At 36.0% G+C, this 24,792-nt stretch overlaps 2 protein-coding genes across 2 annotated transcripts; both read right to left on the reverse strand.

Annotated features, from left to right (window-relative positions):
* Window positions 1-1,014: 1,014 nt before the first annotated feature.
* On the reverse strand, window positions 1,015-2,667 carry LOC117426694 (uncharacterized). The gene is made up of 2 exons (XM_034044587.3): window positions 2,659-2,667; window positions 1,015-1,809 (listed from the first exon to the last, which is right to left on the reverse strand). Exons 1-2 carry the CDS (start codon window positions 2,665-2,667, stop codon window positions 1,015-1,017), a joined length of 804 nt encoding a protein of 267 aa, XP_033900478.3.
* On the reverse strand, window positions 2,080-21,100 carry LOC117426901 (glutamate decarboxylase 1-like). The gene is made up of 17 exons (XM_034045095.3): window positions 20,733-21,100; window positions 19,448-19,615; window positions 16,799-16,861; window positions 13,695-13,850; window positions 12,472-12,714; window positions 10,356-10,446; window positions 7,856-7,968; window positions 7,294-7,409; window positions 7,068-7,147; window positions 6,867-6,921; window positions 6,608-6,724; window positions 6,080-6,144; window positions 5,915-5,993; window positions 5,263-5,412; window positions 4,813-4,920; window positions 3,939-4,028; window positions 2,080-3,676 (listed from the first exon to the last, which is right to left on the reverse strand). Exons 2-17 carry the CDS (start codon window positions 19,521-19,523, stop codon window positions 3,503-3,505), a joined length of 1,776 nt encoding a protein of 591 aa, XP_033900986.2. The 5' UTR covers window positions 19,524-19,615; window positions 20,733-21,100; the 3' UTR covers window positions 2,080-3,502.
* Window positions 21,101-24,792: the final 3,692 nt, after the last annotated feature.

Consider the following 24,792-nt stretch of genomic DNA (forward strand, 5'->3'; position numbering starts at 1 on the left):
CAATGGGAATTGTAATGCATATTTTATGCCTGCAGTCTAGGGCTCTCAGAAAATAAATCATTTGTTTCGCCTGAAGAGATTTTTACTTGTGCAATAAATACAAAACGCATAAAATCCTCAAGTAAATTAAACTTTTAGTTTTATAAATATGGGAATGGCTTAAGAGTTAGAATTGTGCACAGATCTCAATTGTTCTCATCCTGGTTTATCAAAAAATAATTGTATCTGAAAATTTGCCTTTTATGTAATATTTAATGTGATAATTTTATTGAAAACACCACACAATGTCAAAGTAGCTTACATAAAAAAAAATTCTCTACTTAGCTGATGTTAGCCTATGATAAATATTTAACGAGCTGTATTCAAAGATTCAATCATTCAATAGCCAAAATAACATCGACTTTTACTGTTCAAATCAATCTGCCCTTTGCATTTGTAAATAACATGGTATATTTACTAAAAAAAATATTACTAAATGACAAAAATAATTGTTATTGAATCAATTAGGCCTTTTCAAATTCCTGCACTCTGGAATAGCATGTTTTTGTAGCTGTTGTTTATAATTCTATAAATACTGGTGAAAGCTGACTAGCAGCTTGTTTAAACAGTTTGCTCACAGTGTAAATGAATGGGGCGATCTAGATAAATACAGAGCTCTTCATATTCATTTACCTTAGAGAAGCTGTTTGGTCGTTAACAGGACAGGAGACATGAACAATCATTAATAGCAAAGCTGGTTCAGGTACACAATGGCAATCTAGCCTCTTTATTTTCATTAGCATGCAATTATTTTCACAGGCTAAAACACCTGCTTCCAAATTAGCTGCATAATTATGCAAAATGTAATTTAGCTCAGACAGTATTATCACCATTAACCCATTTCAACTCACTAATTCATAGTCAACACCTTACCTTAAACAAAGCACTCACAAAGAACACAAGCAGTTACAATGCATTAGTGATGTCATAATGTCACGATCACTGTAAGAATACAACCAGCCAGGCAATCAGCAGTTAGGCCTGTAGAAGTCTTTTCAGATGGTGCAAAGTAGACAGCTGGAAGTTGTTTCTATCTGATAGCTGTTCAGAAGGGATGAGGGATTGGGGTGAGGGATCGGGGTGAGGGTTCGGGGTGAGGGATTGGGTTGAGGAATTGGGGTGAGCGATTGGGGTGAGGGATCGGGGTGAGGGTTTGGGGTGAGGGTTTGGGTGAGGGTTTGGGTGAGGGATTGGGGTGAGGGTTTTGGGTGAAGGATTGGGGGAGGGATTGGGGGGAGGGTTTCGGGTATGGGATTGGGGTGAGGGTTTGGGGTGAAGGATTGGGGTGAGGGATTGGGGTGAAGGATTGGGGTGAGGGTTTCGGGTGAGGGATTGGGGTGAGGGTTTGGGGTGAGGGATCGGGGTGAGGGATCGGGGTGAGGGATCGGGGTGAGGGATTGGGGTGAGCGATTGGGGTGAGGGATCGGGGTGAGGGTTTGGGGTGAGGGTTTGGGGTGAGGGATTGGGGTGAGGGATTGGGGTGAGGGTTTCGGGTGAGGGATTGGGGCAAGGGTTTGGGTGAGGGATTGGGGTGAGGGTTTTGGGTGAAGGATTGGGGGAGGGATTGGGGTGAAGGATTGGGGGGAGGGATTGGGGGGAGGGTTTCGGGTGAGGGATTGGGGTGAGGGTTTGGGGTGAGGGATTGGGGTGAGGGTTTCGGGTGAGGGATTGGGGTGAGGGTTTGTGGTGAAGGATTGGGGTGAGGGATTGGGGTGAGGGTTTGGGTGAGGGTTTGGGTAGGGGGGGGATTAGAGAGACATGACTATGTTTCTAGTATAACCCACGGAACATCCTCATCTTTTTTTTTTTATTGGGCCAGCTTTTATGAATTACAGTACAAATGCAGCATCTTCTGTAGCTCTAAGTGATTAAATAATTCATGGGACTACATCTGTTAGCAGCAATTTCAGCATTCTTGTTAATAATGGCACTACGGCTGTGTAAAATATAACTGACAAATGCATTGTGGATTCTTCTAGGCTTGAGAAATCATTTCCCAACACATATCAACATATAAAGAGATACAATAGTGACACCAGACATACTTAATTACGTTTAATGCAGTTTTAACATGAACAACTAAAAGAAAATAAAGTGTTTTAAATATGTTTGTTTTATTATAGTTGTAAAGACTACAGTGTTTTTGCAAAGTATGCTTTTAAGGTTTAGCTCCTGCAGATCCCATCCTCCACATGTTTTAAATAGTAAATCTTATTAAAGAAAAAAAAAAAATCAATGTATTTGTATAGTTTCCAGGGCAGACTCCATCTGTCAGATTGAGTTTCTTTCCATATAAAGTAGTCTTGCGAATAGTTGCTAATAGTTAAAGGTAAATATCTGGGATCTTGTCCAAGTGACACCTACACAGTTTGATAAAGAAACATTAATACAATGCGATTGATACTCAGTGAGATATCCCAGTTATAGAAGATACATATCTGACTAAGGGCTAGGGTGTTATATAATTATATTTGATTTTTACAGACATTGTGATAATTTAATAGAATATAAGCTGTAATATCCACAGATGTGACATTTTAAGGGCAACAGAATAAATATATGAGCAAATGTCACTGTTTCTTTGGCTAAAACATTAATTCAACATCATTTAAAACTCACTTTGACCATATAGTGTTATATAAATAAGGATAAGTTACAAATGGAAGAAAATACTTGACAATTCTTTAACACTAGTCATTTCTGAATATAAATAAGGTAATATTTCATTATATACCTATATATTTTTTTTTCTTAAACATCTCTTACTGTAAAACTATTACATATATTATTTTGTCACAAAGGCAATTACCAATAATATACACAATCTACACAAAATCATTATCTCTAAAAACACAGCAATATTATACCTCTGACAATGACTGTGTTACAGTGATCCCCTTTACTCACACCAAAAGGGCAGTACAGCGAAGATATAAGGTAGTGCTTCAGGCTCTGTAATTACATTTATAGCAGGAGCACCAATATTAAGTATAATACAGCGAAAGATAAATTATGTTGATTGAAATAGGTCTAATGTTTGCTCTATACCTCACCTCTAGGGATGATTCACAGCACGCACTGTCCACAGCACTCAACAGTTCAGAGACCCTAGCACTCTCTCAATGTGGCACGCATGCTGAGGATTATTCATATAGTCAAATACAGGATGGATACTTTTAAACCTTAAAATAATTCTTAAATACAGTCGTTAATTCTAATACGGTATAGTCACTGCTAAAAGACAGAACAAACTTGAATACATATTGACATAACACTTTTGGATATTAGAGTTACAGCTTGCCATTTCCCTAAAAAGACCTACAGACAGGTTTTAACAGCTCGAGATGCAACAGGAACCTGAAACCTCACTGTAGGTCTATTTAGAACTGGTCATGTCAAAACTGGTTAGAAATGTGCCTTCGACCGAGACTCTGACTGCTCGCGAGTGAGGGCTCTGGTTTTTTTACAAATCGTGCCCCAGTCTCTCGATTTCGTCAATGAGGAAGTCAATGTCTGACTTTGTGGCGGCTGGATTTGAGACGATCATTCTGAAGAAATTGACTTTATTTCCTTGAGGCTGGTATCCTACCATAGTTGTACCTGTCTCCATCATACATGCCTTGATTTTCGGAGCAACCTGTGCAGGAAACAACATGAAGAATAAGCCTTTGCACTTTTCAGCAGCACACTGGAAAGCATAGTGCAATCAGTGACACTTTTAAGGTACTTTATAAATACCTAAAATGTTTTATTTGTTTTACTGTGGTGTTCAAAATTGTATGTGGTACCTTTGGAAAACCTCCCACTAAAAAACACCCCAGACTAGAATTAAATATCAGGATACATTTTTTGCATTTAAATGTTATTATGATATTAAAAACAATGGCATTGTTTCCTACCTTATGCAACCTTTGCCTTCTCTCTTCACAATCAGGCATACCCCTGAGGCTTAGTGGAATGTACCAGAAACAAACGTTTGTGTGCTGAGGCTGTAGAAAAAAAAAAAAACACCAGAAAGGTTGTTAATCACAGACACAGAATTATACACTATCTTTATATCCTAGCTTGCGAAATGCTATAGTTAATTTATTAAAATCATCACCATAAACGTTGTTTTTATTTTCTGTATTTATTTATTTTTGCTTACGTTTTGGGTAATTTTGCCACAGCTGGTATTTACTGTACTGTATGTTTACAGACATTCCTAAGTGTATCAGCCTATTACAATGTGTTAGAAGATGATGTCAGGTGCCAGTTAAAGCACTGGTGATTGGATCCTTAGTTTCTCAAGGAGGTAGAGTATTAGTGGAGGCATTGTGACCTAACTGGCAATGCCCGCGTAATATGCCTGAAAACTAGTGAAAGAATAGTTCAGGCACCATGCCCACTCCATCCCTGGCCCCAACCGAGGGCTGCTTGAAGTGAGAAACTAAGTGCCACCTTTGATAAAGGATTGGTGATATCAGTTTGTGTCAGCTAGGCACAGGGCTGAGACCACCAGAAATCATTGCAGTCTGCCAGCACATCAATCAATACTGATGCAGTGGGATGAAATCAAATGGGCGACCTAGAGGTGGAAGGCTTCATATTTCATTGCTAAGCCACCTACCGCTGTTATTAATGAATCAGTCTTAAAGCGTGCAAGGTAATGGGAACTGCTTTATATTCATCACGCGTCTCTCTGCACGGACGCTTTATGTAGATAATGCATTGCTCATTTTGCTTTACAATCAGAAGCGGGCAGGGGGAATCAGCCAGCAAATGATGACTTGCCTCTCCATTGAAGACCATTTGGTACCCATCCCTGTTCTTTATTTTAGTGTAGAGGTACTCGGAGAGCTCCAAGCACTTGTTAATCTGTTGCTCAAATCCTATTGTGCCCTTTAAAACAAAAAAGCAAAAAAAGTTATATTTAATTGAGTATGTACTTTAAGACACAGTCAAGAGTTTAATTGGTTCGAATTAACAATTAAGAACATGTCTGGGGACAAATATCTTGACCAGAAATGCTGAGGTTGCCTACCACTGGTCTATTTTAATATACATTACACAGAAAAATACATTGTACTTAATTTATTGACTATTTACCCCTAAAATAAAACAACATACATGAATAATTCAATAAAAAGCATTTGGGAGTAATATAGCCTGAACTTTGCAATTCAACCATATCTTTGTTAATCATGTTTAGAAATATTAACAAGCAGATGGCAGCATATTTACCTTTGCTTTCCACATGAGCCAGAATTTAAAGATGTCCACGTGACGGCCACACTGTATTGCCTTATCTCCGGTGTCATAGGATATGTCATACTGCTTGTCCTGCTGGAAGAGGTACCCGGCACACATCTGATTGCAGCCTTGGAGAATACCCTGCAGACAAGACACTGCATCAGTACCATGATAAGCACTTCTGATTGACAATAGAAAAAAAAAAAACTTTCACTAAGAGGTCGTGCTCCATCATGGTTTCATGATTTTATGTGTGGTAAGGCAATCAGTGGCACAGTAGTGTATTTGGTCATTGTTATGATTTTATAAATGTTAAAAACAATAATGGTCAGAAGTAATCATTGGTACCTTGTTATTGTATTGAGTGAAAAATGATATTCTGAAATAAAACCTTGGTTACAATAAATTCTTAACTTTAAAGTGTGACAAATGTATGTTCTAGATCAAAAGGCAAGCAGACAGACAGACACTGTGCAAAAGTAGTACTTTTCAGATGAAATTATAGAGCAACAGTGACACCCAGTGGGCAGATGTATGTAATAACTGGGAATTACTTTTTTTTCTCAGTTTGGGTTTCAAGGAACTCCAAAACAACATGGCACAGAGGTTATATATTATTAGATTTCAAAAATCCAGAGCCCACCTTTTCTCTGACAAGAATGGCTGAACACTGTAACAAAACTCCCATCATTTTGTGTGGATTCCAGGTCACAGAGTTGGCCCTATGACAACAAATAGTGCGTTTGTAAAACAGGCCATAGGCTGCATGTTCTCTACAGTCATTATCAAAAGCCAAGCTTTTCAATACCTTTCAATGCCATTCAGCTTATGGCGATGCTTCCTGGACATTAGCAATCCACCTCCCCATGCAGCCTGTTTGATGGATTAGCACAATGGAAAACATGGGTTTTAATGGACAATACTGTTAATCTGCCAATACACAAAGTATGAGGGATTTTAATATACATAAAATGCAGGTATATTATTAACTCTTTCAGTATCTTTGCAAAGGACAGATATACCATAACTAATTTAAAAAGTGTTAGTATCTGATATAGGGCCATTAACTGCTCTGTTGTGCAGAGTAGATATATTTGTTACTAGACTCCACTAGGTGTAGTGTTCTGCCATTTTGAGTGGCATCATGTTTCCTAGGCCTCTTTACAGGTCTGCAGTGCTGAAAGTGTTTAGGTAGGCTTGTATATTAATTTATGATTACGGTTACATGAAGTAAATACTGTCAGCAATAGAATTCTCACCGGCTGCAGGTGCTAGCTGTTCTCTCATTGTATTGCTGTTATAAAGTGTAATAGACAGTTTGATAAAGTTCACTTACATCTACGTGGAGCCACAGGTTGTACTTTTCACAGATATCTGCAATCTCCTGGATGGGGTCAAAAGCACCGTATACTGTGGTGCCAGCTGTGGCATTCACAAACATTGGAACATGTCCCTAGAAATAAATATAAATCACTGTTTGTATTCATTCCACAGAATTAGCCGTGCCAACAGTTTGAAGAGCTTTATCTCAATATGAAGTCACGAGGCTTAGTAACAATAATGCGATTGTGTTTATCATTGATGCATTTGCTCACCTTTTGCTTAGCGTCAAGAATCTTGGCTTCCAAATCAGCTGGTATAACTCTCCCCCTGTAATAAAATGGACGGACACAGGTGTCAAACATGAAAGATATATTTCACACCTCAGATAAGCAGCAATTAGCTTAACATGCAGAGTAATGATGTTTTATACAGGTTAAAAGGACTACCATGTGACTGCTGTTTAAACATCATACCTTTCATCGCTTTTCAGTAAAATAACATTTTCTGTTCCGAACCCAAGGGCAGCACCAGCTTTCTTTATGGAATAGTGGCTCTGCAATAAAAAAAATAAAAAATACACACAGAATAATTTCAAATGATTGCATTTTACTTTGGGACAATTGATTAAGGCCAAAGCCTTTTTTTAAAAGGGGTCCTATAAATTCAATGCAAGGAATAATAAAAACCAAAGGGACCCACGTGTTCTGATGTGAAGAGGAGCAGTTTGGGGGCAGCAGCCATGCCTTTGGTTTTGACTTCAGGGAAATACTTGTACCGAGCAGCCATGACACCATACATGTTGGATATGGCTCCACCTGTGAAGAGATGATCAGAAGATTTTACAATTTTTTATAAGTAAACAAATGCATTTTTTACTCACTTTGCAAAACTACCTTAAAAACACTATCTCGATTGTATTGCAGGTTTTTCATAATGGGAAATCAAATCTTTTTACGTATTACAATATTATATTGTCAATGGGTTTTCTTTTATCTAAAATTCAGTATCATATCAATGCAAGCAATACATTTGATACTGAACATTTATATTGTGGAAAGCTGGAAGTGGCAGAGCTGTATTCAATTCAAAGACAATGTCTACATTCCTGGTTGATATTTAATTCATCAGATCTGTCATTAGAATGTAAATATCTTGAAACAAGAATCTGTAAATTAAACCATCAATTAGCAATGCTGCCTTACATCACCCTTACATTGACATCTGACATCACCATATGTAATTGAGGCCATTAACTACTCACCAGGTGAAAATATACCATCCCCATCTCCACCTGGCCAACCAACCATCTCCCTCATTTTCTTCAGGGTGAGCTGCTCCATAAGGACAAATACTGGAGCAATCTCATAGGTAAACCTGGGAAGAGCAACCAGTTATAATTTATCCAGAGACAACACACGATTGTACAAGACTGACAGGTGTGTTTATTTCAATCATCTTAAGATGTATGTACAAACTATCCCTGGGAACACACTGAAACAGACACAGAAATTAGAATGGGAAGAACTCTCTGTATTCAAAACCAAGTCAACCTGCGGGAAATGGTCCTCTAAATCGTACTTTTTTTCTATTCCACTATTATTTACCAAATCATATTTGCATTCATTTATAGAAAAAGTATAATTTTCCACTTGATTGATATATGAAGCGTCCTATGTACCCAATGACACAAAGAAACTGTTCAATAGATTTATATTACCACACGTATCTTTCACTGTCATGTAACTAACGGACCTCCTGCTGGGGGCTGTTTGTTTTGTTTCATGTCTTTCTGGCACAGACTGCCTCTCAGACTAATGGATCAGGACTGGAATTTTACAAGACTAGTTACACAAGAGGAAGACCATAACTGTTACACGGCAGACTGACAACTAGTACTGCAAACACACATGCTGTAGCTGACTAGCAAAGATAATTAAGATTATTGAACAACATCACAAAAATCTAAATGCAATTATTCATGTGAAATTATCCTGGTGCTAACCTCCCCCCACCCCACCCCAAGGACAATTTTATTTGAACGTTAGGTGGCAGTCAATAAGTGTCAGGAGTAATTATAAATAACGACTCTCTGATTAGTCATTACAAATAACAAGCGAGCAGTCAGCCTTTAAATACATCTACTGCAGCTGTGATGCACAGGTCTAGTGCATCATCTCTGACATTTGTAACATTTTACCTGCAGATTAACAAAGAACCGAGCTAATGCGTAGAAAGGGGAAAGCACAATATAAATTGAAGGAAATTATATTTTTTAAAAAAATAAGATTTCAATATTGTGACATAGCTCCCTGCTGGATCGTAGGTTTGTGTTTTATTTTCCTACTACATCTAGTTATTCATTGCAGGTGTTATGAAAAAAAAAACCTGTCTTTAAAAGGTTAGTCCACTCCAGAACAAAAATTCTGTTAAAAACATCTCAGTTAGACAGTACTTTAATTAAACATGTAGTTCCTCGCATGGTTTCAGATCATAACAGAGTCTTTTTGACTCATTGAATGGTTTGGTGGTTTTCAAAGTAGAAGGAATCTGTTTTTCTACAATTAAATCTTACATTGAATAATTTAAACAAAATGTACTGTCAACAAGGTCTGCTTTCTGATAAAGTACAGTCCATATATAGTTAAAACAGATTAAGGAAAGACATGGATCTTAACCTTCCTTGTGTAGTGGCTCAAAATGGGAGACTATTTGAAATTTACCCAGCATGTCACGTTATGCCATACGTTTTACATACTTAATGTCCTTGAAGTATTGTTTCTGCAGCTTTAAATTTCCAATAGGGGCTTATCAACAAGCACATTTTATATGACGATAAAGTCAATCAATGCCTGTGAACTAAGGGCTAAAAGGATGATGTGCAGCACCAGCATGGTCTGATATGCTCTGACCAGTTCTTGCATAGCCTTGGGGGAGCAAATGTAGTCCCTGGATGGTCACATCTGGCAGTCTGTTAATACCAGCTAACAATCAGACAAAGTCAGTGGGCTGTAAACCTGTATCTAGGACAACTTCTGCATGTATTCAGTCTCATTCTGCACATATTTTTAAAGCAAAATCCAATATGCAATTACTTTTCTTGATTTGTTTTAAATCTAATAATGGCCCAAACAAAAAAGCTCAGAGTCCAAAGTTATTTCAAGGTGCTTAATATAACATATACCATAAAAGAAAAAAGACATGAAAACACAAACTCTATGTAGCGGCAAAATGTAGATCAATATTCAATTTAACTTGCCTGTAGGGGGTTAGCATATGTGTTGCGCAAAAGAACAAAAAATAAAAATAAAAAATAAAAAATAAAAAAATGCATTTAGTTTTAGACATCTAGATTTGTTGTTATGGAACAGTAATGATTAACATATTCTGGGGAAAAAAAGCCTCATGTTTCAATTCCTAAAAAATCAAAGTATAAATTCACTTGAAATCTGACAATTCCCTGTGGACAAGTTTTGATAAAGCAGATTTTTTTTTTGGCTGTTTGTCTTCACAGTAGGGGGCACTGTAATTATACCACTTAAGAATCTTCTACAGTACTGCACTACAAAAGAGCTTTTTATTTTCCATCTCCATTTAGATCCTTAAAAGGGTACATAATGTAAAAAGAAGCAAGATAAATCTTTGTTAACATCAAGGAGTTTTTAAAAAGCCAGGTGACCCGTGAAACATGCTGAACATATTGAAAATGTAAGTTTTATCTCAGGGTTCTGCATGAAATGAAAAACATGTTTTTTTTAACTTACATATTAGTGTTGGCTGTTGAGGTGAGCCATTCTCCAGCCAAACCAATAATGTCCAATCCACTGGAAAGCTGGTTGAAAAACCTAGGATGGCCTAAAGAGAAATAAAGAGCTTTACCAACACAGGCTCCTTTCTATAGCTTTACAGTCTGATCTAGGAAACCTGGGCCCCCATGCTTTTAACACCAGAAACTACAGCCGACTATATACATTGAACTATTACATGACCCATGAAGAGTGAACAGTTGAACTACGTGATTTTAAAAATCATATTTGCATTAAAATGAATGATGTATTTATCTACACAACTATAACACACTGAGAACAATTGTATCGTTATAAATCACAAATTGTAAAAAATAAATGGTTACAGAATTGTTTAACAGTTTGAATCTTGTCAGGGTTATTGTTTATTTGCCAAATACACATTTTTTCACAGATACTGAATGTCTTTTAAATGGTTTGAAAGGAAAACGTCATTTTTTTTTTTTTTATCGAAATGACCCACGCACGACATAGGCTTTGCATTTCAGGACCAAGGACAGCTACCAATAGCAACGCAGAAAAGCCTACTGCAGTAAACTGTTATTTGTAGGTTATTAATATATTATTCATAGATGATTACATTTTTACTTCATATTGTTTGGTCGTTGTGAACCAAAAGAAGAATCTAGTGCTTCATACCGCTGGGTCTCTGCTGTGTTTCATTTCTGCAACCTGTCTGCTGTTTTACACAGTTCATAAATCTATATCTGGATTCCCAGAGGCCAGACTCTAGTTAAATACTGTGGAAGAAAAATAGCTGTCAGTAGCATTACCAAGGGTGCAATAAACAGCTATAGCCATCAAAGTTATCAAGGGAACTGTATTGCTTGAGAAATAAAAACCAGCCATTTAAAACTGGGTTCGCAATATGGATGTTGCTTGGCAAATATGAAGAGACATTCTTAACTAAAATGGCAAATAATAATAATAATAATAATAATAATAATAATAATAATAATAATAATAATAATAATAATAATAATAATAATAATAATAATGTGCAATAACAACGCCTTTAAATGAGGCAATATGTGGATATTCAACAAAGGATTAAAACGAGAAGCTCTGGCAAAAGCAACGACGTGAGTCCAAACGCTTGGATGCTTTGGGTTCATTGCAATCTGAGGAATTTCAGAATTACTTGGGTGTCGCTGCCTGTTTGTGTCAGTAGTAATCATTAAATTGTCTTTACATTTGTTTACTACCTCCCTGACAAAAAACGTATTTTCTATAAAGGTGCTAATTAAATAGTATAGATTCGTTTCAGACTCAATGAAGTATTTAGTGAAGAAAAAAAAAACGCCTACTGATTAGACAACAAAGATTCCCAGAACCCTCGTGGTGTTAAAATGTAGGCCTATACCATAACTTTTCAGCGCTAGAACATATAAATCCACGAGAACATGAAGTGACAGGTATATATATATATATATATATATATATATATATATATATATATATATATATATATATATATATATATATATATATATATTGAGAGCTGATATCTACATAGGCATAACGAACACCTCCACACTTTTAAACCCTCCAAATGTTTAATCAGTTTGTTTACACTTGAATAACGACAATAAATTATTTCATACTGTACACATAATGTTGAGAGGCACATATGTCACCTCTCTCTTTTTTTTGTTTAGAAAATGAAGGAACGTTTTTCCGTGGGTGATTTGAGATCGTGGAATTTTCCAGGTTTACTGACGTACTTAATTTATATGTCCAGAATTGTAGGGCTATCAAATTACTTGGGCTAGTAAATAAACCATTGAAAGCCTAAGCAATCTATCTATCTATCTGTCTATCTATCTATCTATATAGCTATCTATCTATCTATCTATCTATCTATCTATCTATCTATCTATCTATCTATCTATCTATATAGCTATCTATCTTAATTAATTAATTCTGCTGAATTAAATGTAGAGAAAAGTTGGAAATAAATCATTTTCTTAACCTAATAGAGATTATAAAACCGATTAATAATGAAGGGTGCAGTTATTAACGCCGCTACGCATTTGTCAGGTAATTAGGTGACTGTGCTCAAAAGGTCTTTTACCTGTCCTCACTCCATATTTCAGACTGTCTCTGCAGTCTACCAGGATCTGTTCCAGAGACTCCGGCTGGTCAGAGAGTTCCAGATTAAAGCCTTCCATCCCTTCCAAGAGCTGATGGGGATGATGGAAATCCAGCACTTTGGTGGACCTGTCGAAGGTTTTCTTGACATAATTCAAGAGAATGTCAACCACCTCCAGCAGGAACTGCATAGTCTGCTCCTCTCCATTTTTGGCTGGTAATAAATCTGGTTAACAAGCAGTATGTGTTAAAAGTTTTGCAGACATTCGTTTGTTGCACATCCTTTCCCATTGTTCATAATCAGTTTATATATATATATAAAATGTGTTGTTGAGATCTAAAACAAAACCTGTGCATTTCCTTAATCGAACACACTTTGTTAATTTAACACAATTCAGTTTGATAAACATCAGCTTAGGATATGTTTTTTTTTGTTTATTTTAATAATAATTCCCAATCCTTTCTTTCAGCTAATATTGACTGAAGCTGCTCAACAGACGTAATAATATTGTATATTCCTTTAGAAATTTCATAGCAATACATATTATAAAATATATTATATGTGTTCATCTTTTGTTCTAAGGTCTTGGAGTGCATTAAACATATGATTAATTATAGAGTCGATTGCATTAGAAGACTATAAGAAGCATCACATTTATAACAGCCACCTTAATGGAAATACTCAACGGTGCAAAACGCAACTACATAAGAAAGAAGCAATATTTAACGATTCATAAACATAAAAGATAGATTCCAATTCAGTGCACCTTGACTGCCATTTCCCCTTTCTTCGAATTGGAACAAATAAATATCTGAAAGCCATGGCGTTTTTAACAGCTGACTTTCCCATTAGTGTCTCTAAAAACAAATGCAACCGAAATCTTTATATGCACAGACAAAAACGACCCTCATCAACAACATGTCAATGCTGACAAAATACAAATTACAAAGTAAAGTGATCATTAATAGGCTACAATTTTACTGTTCTACAATATAATTCATAAAGATTTAAAAGAACTCAAGTAAATAATAACAAGCATTATAAAACAAGGAATACACCCATTACCCCTCAAAACTCCTGCAATAAAGTATACATTAGGATATGTAAATGATGTATCGCCTAGAACATATTTGTGCAACAGTATTCCAACTGTTGCTTTTTCATTCATATTAAACAAAACCTTATGTTTATAACCAGAAAGTTACCTCTTGCAAATAAATTGGAGAAGTCGGTCTCGTTGCGCCGGAACCTGCCTTCCCTCTCGCTGTTTTCACCATCCAGTAGATTAGAAGACTGACGTTCCTTCAGGGAGCTGACGATGCGGCTCTTATCCTCGAGATTGTTGTTCTTTTGCAAGAACCCTACATTGTTGCACGGGGTAGAAGTAAGAGGCGGTCTGTTACCACTGCCCAACATTGTGTTTTGTTAATAGGAAAAAAAACAAACACTCCCCTTACTTTTGGTAAATTGTTTTGTTTTGAGTTTGTTTTGATGTTGTCCAGGGAAAGTGTATTTATGGGGGCTATTTGCCTGTAGGAGGTTGTGCCCAGTGACATCAGCACTAGAAACCAGCCATGCAAAAACAAATATTCGTCATTTAGTGCATCGGACAGATTTCGCTCCAGTAAGCAGCCTTTAGAAGGAACTGTGGAATGAGTCAATGCAATTTAAGCCTCCAGGCAGAATTTATAGACTGAGCGAAGCGGACAATGATGTATGATTGCACTGTGAGCCATTTCATTGTATCTAACGCTAATATCACAAGAGCGAAAGCGCATTACTGAATGCCGTTTAAAACCGTCCACATTTAACTATTTTTAAATCTGGCACTGTGCTGGAATACAGGGGGATAGTAAAGAGCATTTTTGATGACCGATAACTTTATGGATAACTTAGTGAACACAAAATATTCAGCTTGCTGATAAAATTATTTTTATCGTTTTTTTTTTTTTTTTTATCTATTACAATAATTTCTACGTGTATTAATAAAGGGTTTGTTTGTAAGGAAAAAGTCATTTCGATATTAAAACGATTTAATATTCCACATGTGTTCCTTTTTTGCATTTGAAATACTGCATCAGTTTTAAAGCCACTGAATCTTCTTAACAAGTATCCAGTAGCCTAATGCGTTACTGTATCTATTCCGTGAAGAAAACGAAAGTAAAGGATTTACACGACTGAAGCCACATCTCTCTGGACCCCGCAGAGAGCAGCAACAAAATGGTTCATTATATTTGTGTCGTGTACTTGAAAAATTCAGCCGGCGACAGTCGTTTGTATAATTTCTTACCCAAAAACCGAAATACTGTCAGCTGCAAATAATGTACATTTTCAGTTATTCGTTTTTCTTTCTTTCTTTGAAGATTAGAAACGGGCTATTTTTTTATAAACACTTTACTTCAAAACCCACATAATTTATCGTTAATTGGAATGTTTATTCCAGTGAATGTTTTTTTTTATTAAAATTAGAAATGCGCATATCGCCAATAAATAGTTTCTAAATATAATGATATGTTTCCACATTTAAAAAGTGTATCTAGTATTGTATTTTTTTTAATGGTTTAATGTTGCTTTCCTATTAATTGGCACATTGCGATCAATATCTGCATATACAAATTAAAATACAGGACACTAAATCTACTAAATCCTCCTGAGATAACATTCACTTTCCCCCTTGCCATTGTCCGTAGTGTCTGTGCACGGGCCGCCAATGTTATCTCACAAAAACAGGACCTTGACGAATTGCTATTTAATAACTTTCTCGTTAATCTTTTTTTTTCCCCCAGGGGAAGCGTTTTCTGACCTGATAAGGGCTGATGAATTCGAGGCTGCAAATCCATGAGCACGCAGCATTATTTTATTCCTGCTAACATTATGGATTTTTCTGTTAAGGTCCCACACAAGGGCTGTTGAACCCTAGCTAAAAACGATTAATAGACATGTGGGATTATTATTTCCGTAGTAAATTAAACTATTGCTTTCCCTGGCAGCCCCTTCCTCCAAGCAAACTATAAAACGAATGCATTTAAAATGACTATAACACATGTATTTCCTCACTTTTTTTACATATCATAAAATGTCGTGATTAAAAACACGTGTGTATAACTGTACTCTCTATATTGTTATAACGAACATGGTTTATATTAGTACACACAACCACAAACCCACACACACAAATATATTTGGGTTTATTTATTGTATGAGCTTGATGGTTGTTTAGTATTATATTTGTATTGCTCTAAACGTGTGTGTATATCTATCTATCTATCTATCTATCTATCTATCTATCTATCTATCTATCTATCTATCTATCTATCTATCTATCTAATCTATCTATCTATATATATTGATATCGATATTGATATAGATATAGTATTGGTTACTGTCTATATTTTGAAACACGTTATCTAAAGAATACGTGTTCACCTGAAATGACACAACACCTATACAGATAGTATGTAAATACCCGTGATTCTTTTGAAATTCCTCATTTGGTGGAAATTAACCTTCCTCACCAACAGATGGCGCAGCGGCCCTTTTCCAAAACTGTTGGAAAGCTTCCTTTACTTCTCATTGCCTATTTTGATCTACCAAGCAAATCCTGGAAACTGTTATAAAAAATAAATAAATACATACATAAATAAATAAAAAACAAGCATGTTGATGCCAAACTTTACCTCTGATTTCTGGGACAGACACTGCGTTATAAAACGAGCTAATTATCCAGGTAGTCAGTCGGTTTTATTTCCATAACCAATGAGCAATTTCGCACATTCACAAAAATGTGCGCAATCGTCTTGTCCAAGGAAACAATGCTCTACATACCGCGTAGACATAGCTCTTTCACGCAGAATTCAACGCATTTTGCTTTGAGTACTGTATCAGGTCTATTGGCGGACCAAAAAAAAAAAACACACAAGGCGGCACGCACACACACACAGAAAACAGGTTACAATAGGGACAACATGAATCATTTCCCGAAATGTTTCATTTTCTGGAAATCATTTCATGCACAAACCCCCCACTTTTTTTTTTTTTTTGCATGGAGCAGGTATTCAGTTATGTTGTTCTGTAAGGTCTACTGACTAGAATGTAAATGCAGAGCATTCCTTGAATTGGTGTCAAACTTAACCTAACAATATGGCACGAATGGTTTCCCATACAGTAAATCAAAAGGTTATATATGGCAGTTTTCAGCATTTTTCAGACTGCTGAATAGATTCTGACGTTAAAAACAACGACATCATTCAAACGAAGATTTCTGTGGAATGGATACTGTAGTTTAAATATAAGGTACACGCAAACTTACCACATATCTTCATTCCAAGTTTTCTTGTACATCCATGAGCAACACCACACCATGCGTCATATGCTAAAACAAAACGGTTTAAAGACGATTGAATAGCCTCATTATATTTTTGTTATAGCCATAAATAAACAAATACAAAAATGTGTGTCTATTATATTAAACGTGGTGTTAAATATATATTTCAAGTCTGTATATAAGTATTCATAAGTTTTGTCTTTCTGTCAGTAGATATCTATCTATCTATCTATCTATCTATCTATCTATCTATCTATCTATCTATCTATATATATATATATATATATATATATATATATATATATATATATATATATATATTAAATATCCCGATCTCATCAGACCATCAATACAAGCCATGTGGGACTAGAGCGTCTAATAAATGTTGGCACAGATCCGGCAAACTAAACTGCCATGAAATGGGGTTGGGGAAGAGTTCAAGAATTAATTGGGTGAAAAATAGTATTTGACTAGATCGGACTTGCATGACTAGCCTTTGGCCAGCCTGAGATTAGGTTGATTCAAAAACACATTAATGCGTTTCACATTCTCTTCCAATACTGTGGTTATGTGGTGTATTAACATAAAGATATTGCCTTTTCGTGCACTCAACTCTCCGAGCACTGCAAAAGCCTTTACATTCATTGTTTCATGCCAGATCCACAAGGCTTTCATTTTTTTTAAGCCAGTTAAAAAGAAATGCATAGAATATTTGTGAAATGCATAACATTAACATATTAGGTACTTATTTGGTTATTGTGATTTAAATGTTATTTTGTATATTAGTATAGTAAACATGTTATGTGGTGTACCTTAGTACAAAGAGCACAACCTTAATGTACAACATGACAATCTTCAAGAACGATTGGCGTGAAGCTTAAATATTTAACACTTGAAGCCTGAATTTCAATAGATAGGCTACATTTACAAAATATGGATGAATATCGTTTTTATACACCACCAGTATATCATTTATTTGACATGATAAGTTTTTAAAAACAAGTTATAGTATTATTACTAAAAGAGACATATTTTCTGCATTGAGTGTACCTTTTGCCATGCACCTTGCTTTTTTAGAGGCAATGTAAAATATTGGCCTAATGCTCATCTAGGAAAAAAAAATAATAATTAAAGGAAAACTGACAGATAATTTCCCCGGCGATCAAAATCTACTTAAAGTCTTAAAATAAAACATGGGTTTTGTTTGATCTGACTGAGAAAGTCACCCTGTCATGGGTGATGATCCGTGTTGGGTTGTCTGGTTTTCTTTGTGTTTATTGATGTTAGTATTTGCCACTGCCTCCAGAAAAAGGCTTTGCTGACACCTCAACCAGCCTCAGGCCAGTGAGAGAAAGAGAGAGAGATAAGGCATGACAGCAAGATAATGGCAGCAAGAACTAAGATACACGAGCATAAAATCCCCCCCCACCCCTAATAATAATAATAATAATAATAATAATAATAATAATAATAATAATAATAATAATAATAATAATAATAATAATACATTTGAAAAAGTCCATCAAACCAGGAAAAAAAAATGACTAGACTATTCACGAACCACTAATGTTATATTATGACCTGGTTTTTGACTATATGCTTTTGAGGGATATAATTCAGTTGGTTTGGCGATGTGTTATTTTTTTAGATTAAGAAATATATACAGGGTTTGTTCGTTCTCTCTCTCTCTATCTCTCTCTCTCTCTCTCTCTCTCTCTCTCTCTCTAGTATGTGTACACATATATAGATCATGTATATATTTCTTTAAATAATATATAAAATTAAAAAACGACAACATTACCATGCTTAGGAATCAACAGGGGAAGTGTAATACATGTTAGGTCTGAACATTTATTACTCTGATGCTGGCCATTTTCATCATGATGGCTTCTGTGAGTAATTATGTCATCGAACCCTTTTTTCCTGTATGATTGTGAAAATTGTTGAGGCAGAACAGCAAGCCGTTTATATCTATCCACCGCATCCTCTCCTACCACTGACATTCCGATAACCTAGTGCAAACCGGGGCCCATTAGGGGCAATTCTGTGCAGAGGCAATTAGTGCCACTTTTCACTTAATTACACTTTGAACCACTCACTCAAACGTTTTAGGATAACAAGCGAGCACTATTAAATGTAAAAGCACTTCATAAATTAATGGAATTCGTTTTTAGTTCCTGGTTTCCAATAGCTCAAATAATGCAACCCTTTAAATAACACACATACACAAAACCTGAAAACATACTAGGGAGATTTAAATTCATAAATAAAACACCATTACCGGGTTCTTATTAATACTGAACAAACCTCATCTAAAATGTTACAGGATATAAAATAAGGCTAATCTTTATTTTGAGGTAAAATATCTGCATTGTGGCTTGTCTTGTGTATTATACTGAGCGCGCTGGGTGCTGATCGTCACGTCAATGGAAAAAATTATATGGGCTATAGCCTACTTAAATGCCCTGCTAAGAAAAGTTCTCGTTAAATGGGTGCGGTAGATCCGCTATGCTTTTTTACTGTCTTGATTTGTTGGATAAGAGGAATATTGAAGTTTGCTCATTTTATTTTTAGATCGGGATAGCTAAAGTGTAAATAACACAAGTGAAATATAATTTTATCTGATAGACCTACTTGTGGATTGGGGTCGTAAATTAGTCGAGTTGGGATCCGGACCGACGCCAGAGGATGAAGGATCAGACGCTGCCATCAGTTCTGAGATACAAATGTCCTCACTCCTATCGCTGTTGTCACTTTCTCTGAAACTCCTCTTATTTTACCAAAATGGAAAGTAACGGTTTACTGCAGGAAAAAGAAAAGATATTACACCCCTGAAAACTCACAAACAGGGTTACATTTGAATTCCGTATTAATCTGGTTCGGGAAACGCATTTAACCTTAGCATTGGAAAGCAAGAAGTTCTGATGTTGTTATATTAGCATATGGCTCACCACAAACTAACATTAACATTACATTGTATAAGAACATTTCTATATAGTGTTTATTTTAGACAGGGATAAATGCGCCACAGATATTAACCAACAATCATAAATTACGAGCACATTTTAAAACAAGTGAATGGACCAAAGTAATTCATTTGTGTTTCTGCCAGGATGCCGGTGGGTTCCTATCGGTTTTGTCGACTGCTAGACATCATGTTCCAGAGTTCGACGGGTGTAGCAGACCCTGAAGAATCTCGTAATTATTCAGTGGGCACTGACTGCCATAATGATGTATCCAATTTCACCATCTTACAAAACACATTTTAAATTAGTTAAAATATTTAAAATTTGAATAACTGTACCCCGATATAAGGGAGACACTGATAGAATAGGTATTTAAAATATTTGCATTAAAGTAAATAGGTATACAGCTAAATTATAGATACACATGCAGACTTTAATTTTGTTTCACATTATGTGTTATATTACAAAAAGCAAACGGCTAATAAAATGCTTATCTCTATAAATTATGTCAGTACATTGTTGACTAAATACCGTATTGGTTTACTAATTACGTGGAAAATCCGTAAATAATCTCAATTTTATAATACTATATCCAGTGCCGTTCCTCACACAAAACATAATGGTGAGAGAAGAAATGCACAAGTTTAAGAATTTTTCAAATCCATTGAAAGGTATTCTGTTGATAAAACGGTTTACCTTCCATTAACTGGTGGAAGCTAAAACATAGTGACAAATTGTACAGTCTGTAATTACATTTAACCCTAAAGTTGTATCAATGTAATGAATCTAATTCCAGGGGCATATATTGTTTCATACATGTTTTACTGACATCACCCACAAGAGCTTAATTAAAAGCATGCACAATCACCACTAACCAGTTTTGTGAAAGTTAAAACACAATGATATATCCCTCGGCAATACATATTTACAGAAGCACAGGATCCGTGTCTTACCGTTTAGGCGAGTAGGTACACAGGTAGCGGAGTCCAAGAAACTACCTCAAAAACAACCAAATTGCTACCTTGTAGACATGCAGAGTTACGGGTGTTTATAACACTCCAAGGAAAACGACGTTTGCATATCAATAGACTGCAAAGATTCCATCCTCCATGACCTTTTTTTTTGTTGAAGTACGTTTGATTTGCTGTTTTTAAAGCGTGAATCGCCTATTTATCTGTTACTACGCACGCATGAGTCACACTAACACCTCCTCTGGCACTGGATGGGGCTCTTCCAGTAATGTATCGACTAGATCCGCTTTGTCTGCAGAAAGCAGGAAAGCTAACAGAAAGCTCTGCTAACGTGATTTTTTTGCAGGTGTTTTTGGATGCCTTGGGGCTTTATAGCTCAATTATGAATCCCGAGCACGAAGATGGACTTTGGAAGTTTGACCCTTTGAGTAACAGAGTACGTATCCAACACGCTCCATATATTGAGAGAAGGAGGGGTTCAGTTTTATAGACCGCAAGAAGACGATTTAAAACTTACTGCAAATTAAATATAACACGAAATACATGAGCTCTGTATGGTGCAAAAGGAGGTCTATTCTTATTACCAATTTGCTTAAAAAGTCAATGTAGTATATATTTAAAAAATAATAATAATGTGAATGCCTCATGCATCTACAGGTAGATAAAATGGATCAGGATTGATTAAACGACATTTGTCTCGTTAACTATCATTATATATATATATATATATATATATATATATATATATATATATATATATATATATATATAATGCTTTCTTGACGGTGTTTTTTTTTTTTTTGGTGTGGTTCCTATCAAATAGTACAAATATTGGACAATAGGAACAGTTAACCGTGAAATGACCACAAGGTGGCAGTAAAGAGTTATGTAACTGGGACACGTTCTATGCAGTAGAAACAGTGATTTCCGCTCATAATGTTCGAGTTTCTGACACTTAGTAAACACGCTTTATATAGATTTAAGAATAATATCATCCGTGCACCGAATATGGCAGACAAATATTGCATGCTTTGAAGGGGATAATAATAATAATAATAATAATAATAATAATAATAATAATAATAATAATAATAATAATAATGCCCCTGTGTACAGGCTACAGTACACTCATAACTACATGTTAGTTATACTATAGAGATAATCTTCCAACATTCGTCATCACGTGTACATCACGTTTCATTTTGTTCAATTGTTCCTTTTTCTTGGTCGTGTGACGCAAAGAAACATCATGTAATACCCATTACTGCAGACACGAGCAATGGATGTGGAATACATTTTATTATTAGACACGCGAAATCACAGGCACACGCCCACTGGTAAACGCAGAATATCCTGCAAAGGAAAAAAAAAAAAAAAAAAAACCAGACAATAGAACACCCCAATGCAATTTCAATGTTAAGGACATTTTAGTTCTATAGGCTAGGCAACTACAGAAATAAATAAATAAATAAATAAATAAATAAATAAATAAAAACACGCAAAGCATCAGCCCTCCAGTAGTAACCTACACATATCAAAACCATAAAACATAAGCAATACAATAATGAGTCGTCATTTAAATGAAGAATTCAAAAAAAAAAAAAAAGCTTTTACATTTTAAAATAGCGTATCGGACAAATATGAGTTATATTGCATTTTATGTTACCTAGATAACAAAGTATAGAATAAACAGGGATATCATTGGCATGCTAATGTAATTACGCTTTAAACAGATACACGAATTAGGACACTGGCATTAAGATACGTGTGTGTGAATGTCACTTGAATGGTAAACCGTTTAAACAGTACTTTTAATAGAATAAAATAGCAGAACTGTCACGAACGGTATAGGGCTTCTACGTCATTCAAGTGTCATTGTCCACAGCATTCTAACAGATGTCGCACCACAACCAGGAAATAAACGACCCTTCTGTGAAACACATGTTGAAAGTCAGGTAATGGGAAGAGAAAGTTAAGAAATATATGGATAGTTGGACAGCTCAACGCAATATCGTAGGGGTTCAAAGTAAATATGTGGTTGTTGGTCCCAGTAACATTATCAATTTCAAACATCAAATATGACACACAAACAAATATTTGAATGCTGTTGCACTATCCCCACGTTTAAAAATGAAATAACGTCTTCCTTTATAAATTACATTTGCATATACGATACGTGCTACTCGCTGTTTTGTCGAGCCATAAGTGATCCTTTTAGATAGATAATGTAGCTACTGTTCTTTCAGCTGGCGCTATTTTCATTAGCAACAGTGTCATTGGAGGGGCGCTGTTCACCGAGGTCACAGCTTCAGAACTTTGGACAGCTCCCTTAACCCGCATGGGTTGCAAAGCTCCAGGTTTTGGCAAACATTATATTAATATTTACTTGTCTGTGAATTCAGATATTTTTGTCTCACACAAAATGTCATGTGCAAAATATTCGAACTGCATATTAACATAAACATCGCAGACACAACTTTGTGTGTGTGTGTGTCTGTGTGTCTATCTATCTATCTATCTATCTATATATATATATATTATATTAATATTATATTAATATTTACTTGTCTGTGAATTCAGATATTTTTGTCTCACACAAAATGTCATGTGCAAAATATTCGAACTGCATATTAACATAAACATCGCAGACACAACTTTGTGTGTGTGTGTGTCTGTGTGTCTATCTATCTATCTATCTATCTATCTATCTATCTATATATATATCTGGAAAAAATTAAGAGACCACTGCAAAATGATCAGTTTCTCTGGTTTTACTATTTATAGGTATGTGTTTGGGTAAAATGAACATTTTTGTTTTATTCTATAAACTACTGACAACATTTCTCCCAAATTCCAAATACAAATATTGTCATTTAGAGCATTTATTTGCAGAAAATGACAACTGGTCAAAAGAACAAAAAAGATGCAGTGTTGTCAGACCTCGAATAATGCAAAGAAAATAAGTTCATATTCATTTTTAAACAACACAATACTAATGTTTTAACTTAGGAAGAGTTCAGAAATCAATATTTGGTGGAATAACCCTGATTTTCAAGCACAGCTTTCATGCGTCTTGGCATGCTCACCACCAGTCTTTCACATTGATGTTGGGTGACTTTATGCCACTCCTGGCGCAAAAATTCAAGCAGCTCGGCTTTGTTTGATGGCTTGTGACCATCCATCTTCCTCTTGATCACACTCCAGAGGTTTTCAATGGGGTTCAGGTCTGGAGATTGGGCTGGCCATGACATGGTCTTGATCTGGTGGTCCTCCATCCACACCTTGATTGACCTGGCTGTGTGGCATGGAGCATTGTCAGAGCAGAAGGAAGCAAGTTTTCTTCCAGGACAACCTTGTACTTATGCGATATTTAATATTCCAGCAGGTGGTGCTGCTTCATGATATTATAAATGAACATCAAGTTATTAGTACATTTTAGGGCTCCCGAGTGGCGCATCCGGTAAAGGCACTCCGCGTGGAGTGTAGGATGCGCCCTCTAGCCTGGAGCCTGGAGGTCCCAGGGGGCGGCACACAATTGGCCAAGCGCTGCCCAGGTGGGGAGGGCTTAGGTCGGCCAGGGTGTCCTCAGCTCACCGCGCACCTGCGACCCCTGTAGACTGGCCGGGCGCCTGCGGGCCCAGCTGCAAGTTCCGCCGAGCTACGAGGTCTTCCGACGCTGTAGCTCTGAAGCAGCTGCATGGCGGGCCTGCTGATGGCACACGTTTCAGAGGACGCATGTCAGTCTTTGTATCTCCCGAGTCAGCGGTGAGCCGGGCTGAAATCAAAAAAGTAATTGGGCTTGGGATAAAATAAGAAACAAAATAGTTGGCGATTCCGTTGGCGTATATAGTTGGCGTTTTTTTTTTAAAGTTATTACTACTTTTCATTGTCTTTTTTCCCCATTATATATATTTTTGATATGGTTATTTTAAATGACATGTATTGGATTAAGAGAGAATACTTTCCTGATGTTGGATACATACAGGCCTCAAGTAGCCTAAATCTATCGTAGTACTGATGCTTAGAACTATTGCTTAATCCA

Source organism: Acipenser ruthenus, chromosome 11 (genome assembly GCF_902713425.1).
Source record: "Acipenser ruthenus chromosome 11, fAciRut3.2 maternal haplotype, whole genome shotgun sequence".
Classification (NCBI taxonomy): Eukaryota; Metazoa; Chordata; class Actinopteri; order Acipenseriformes; family Acipenseridae; genus Acipenser; species Acipenser ruthenus.

Coding starts and splice junctions, on each gene's coding strand:
- LOC117426901 (XM_034045095.3), bottom strand. CDS start 19,523: ATGGCAGCGTCTGATCCTTCATCCTCTGGCGTCGGTCCGGATCCCAAC. Junction 13,851..16,798: donor ACTTGGAATGAAGATATGTG/GTAAGTTTGCGT, acceptor GCAACAATGTAG/GGTTCTTGCAAAAGAACAAC. Junction 5,994..6,079: donor AAGCTGAATGGCATTGAAAG/GTATTGAAAAGC, acceptor TTGTTGTCATAG/GGCCAACTCTGTGACCTGGA.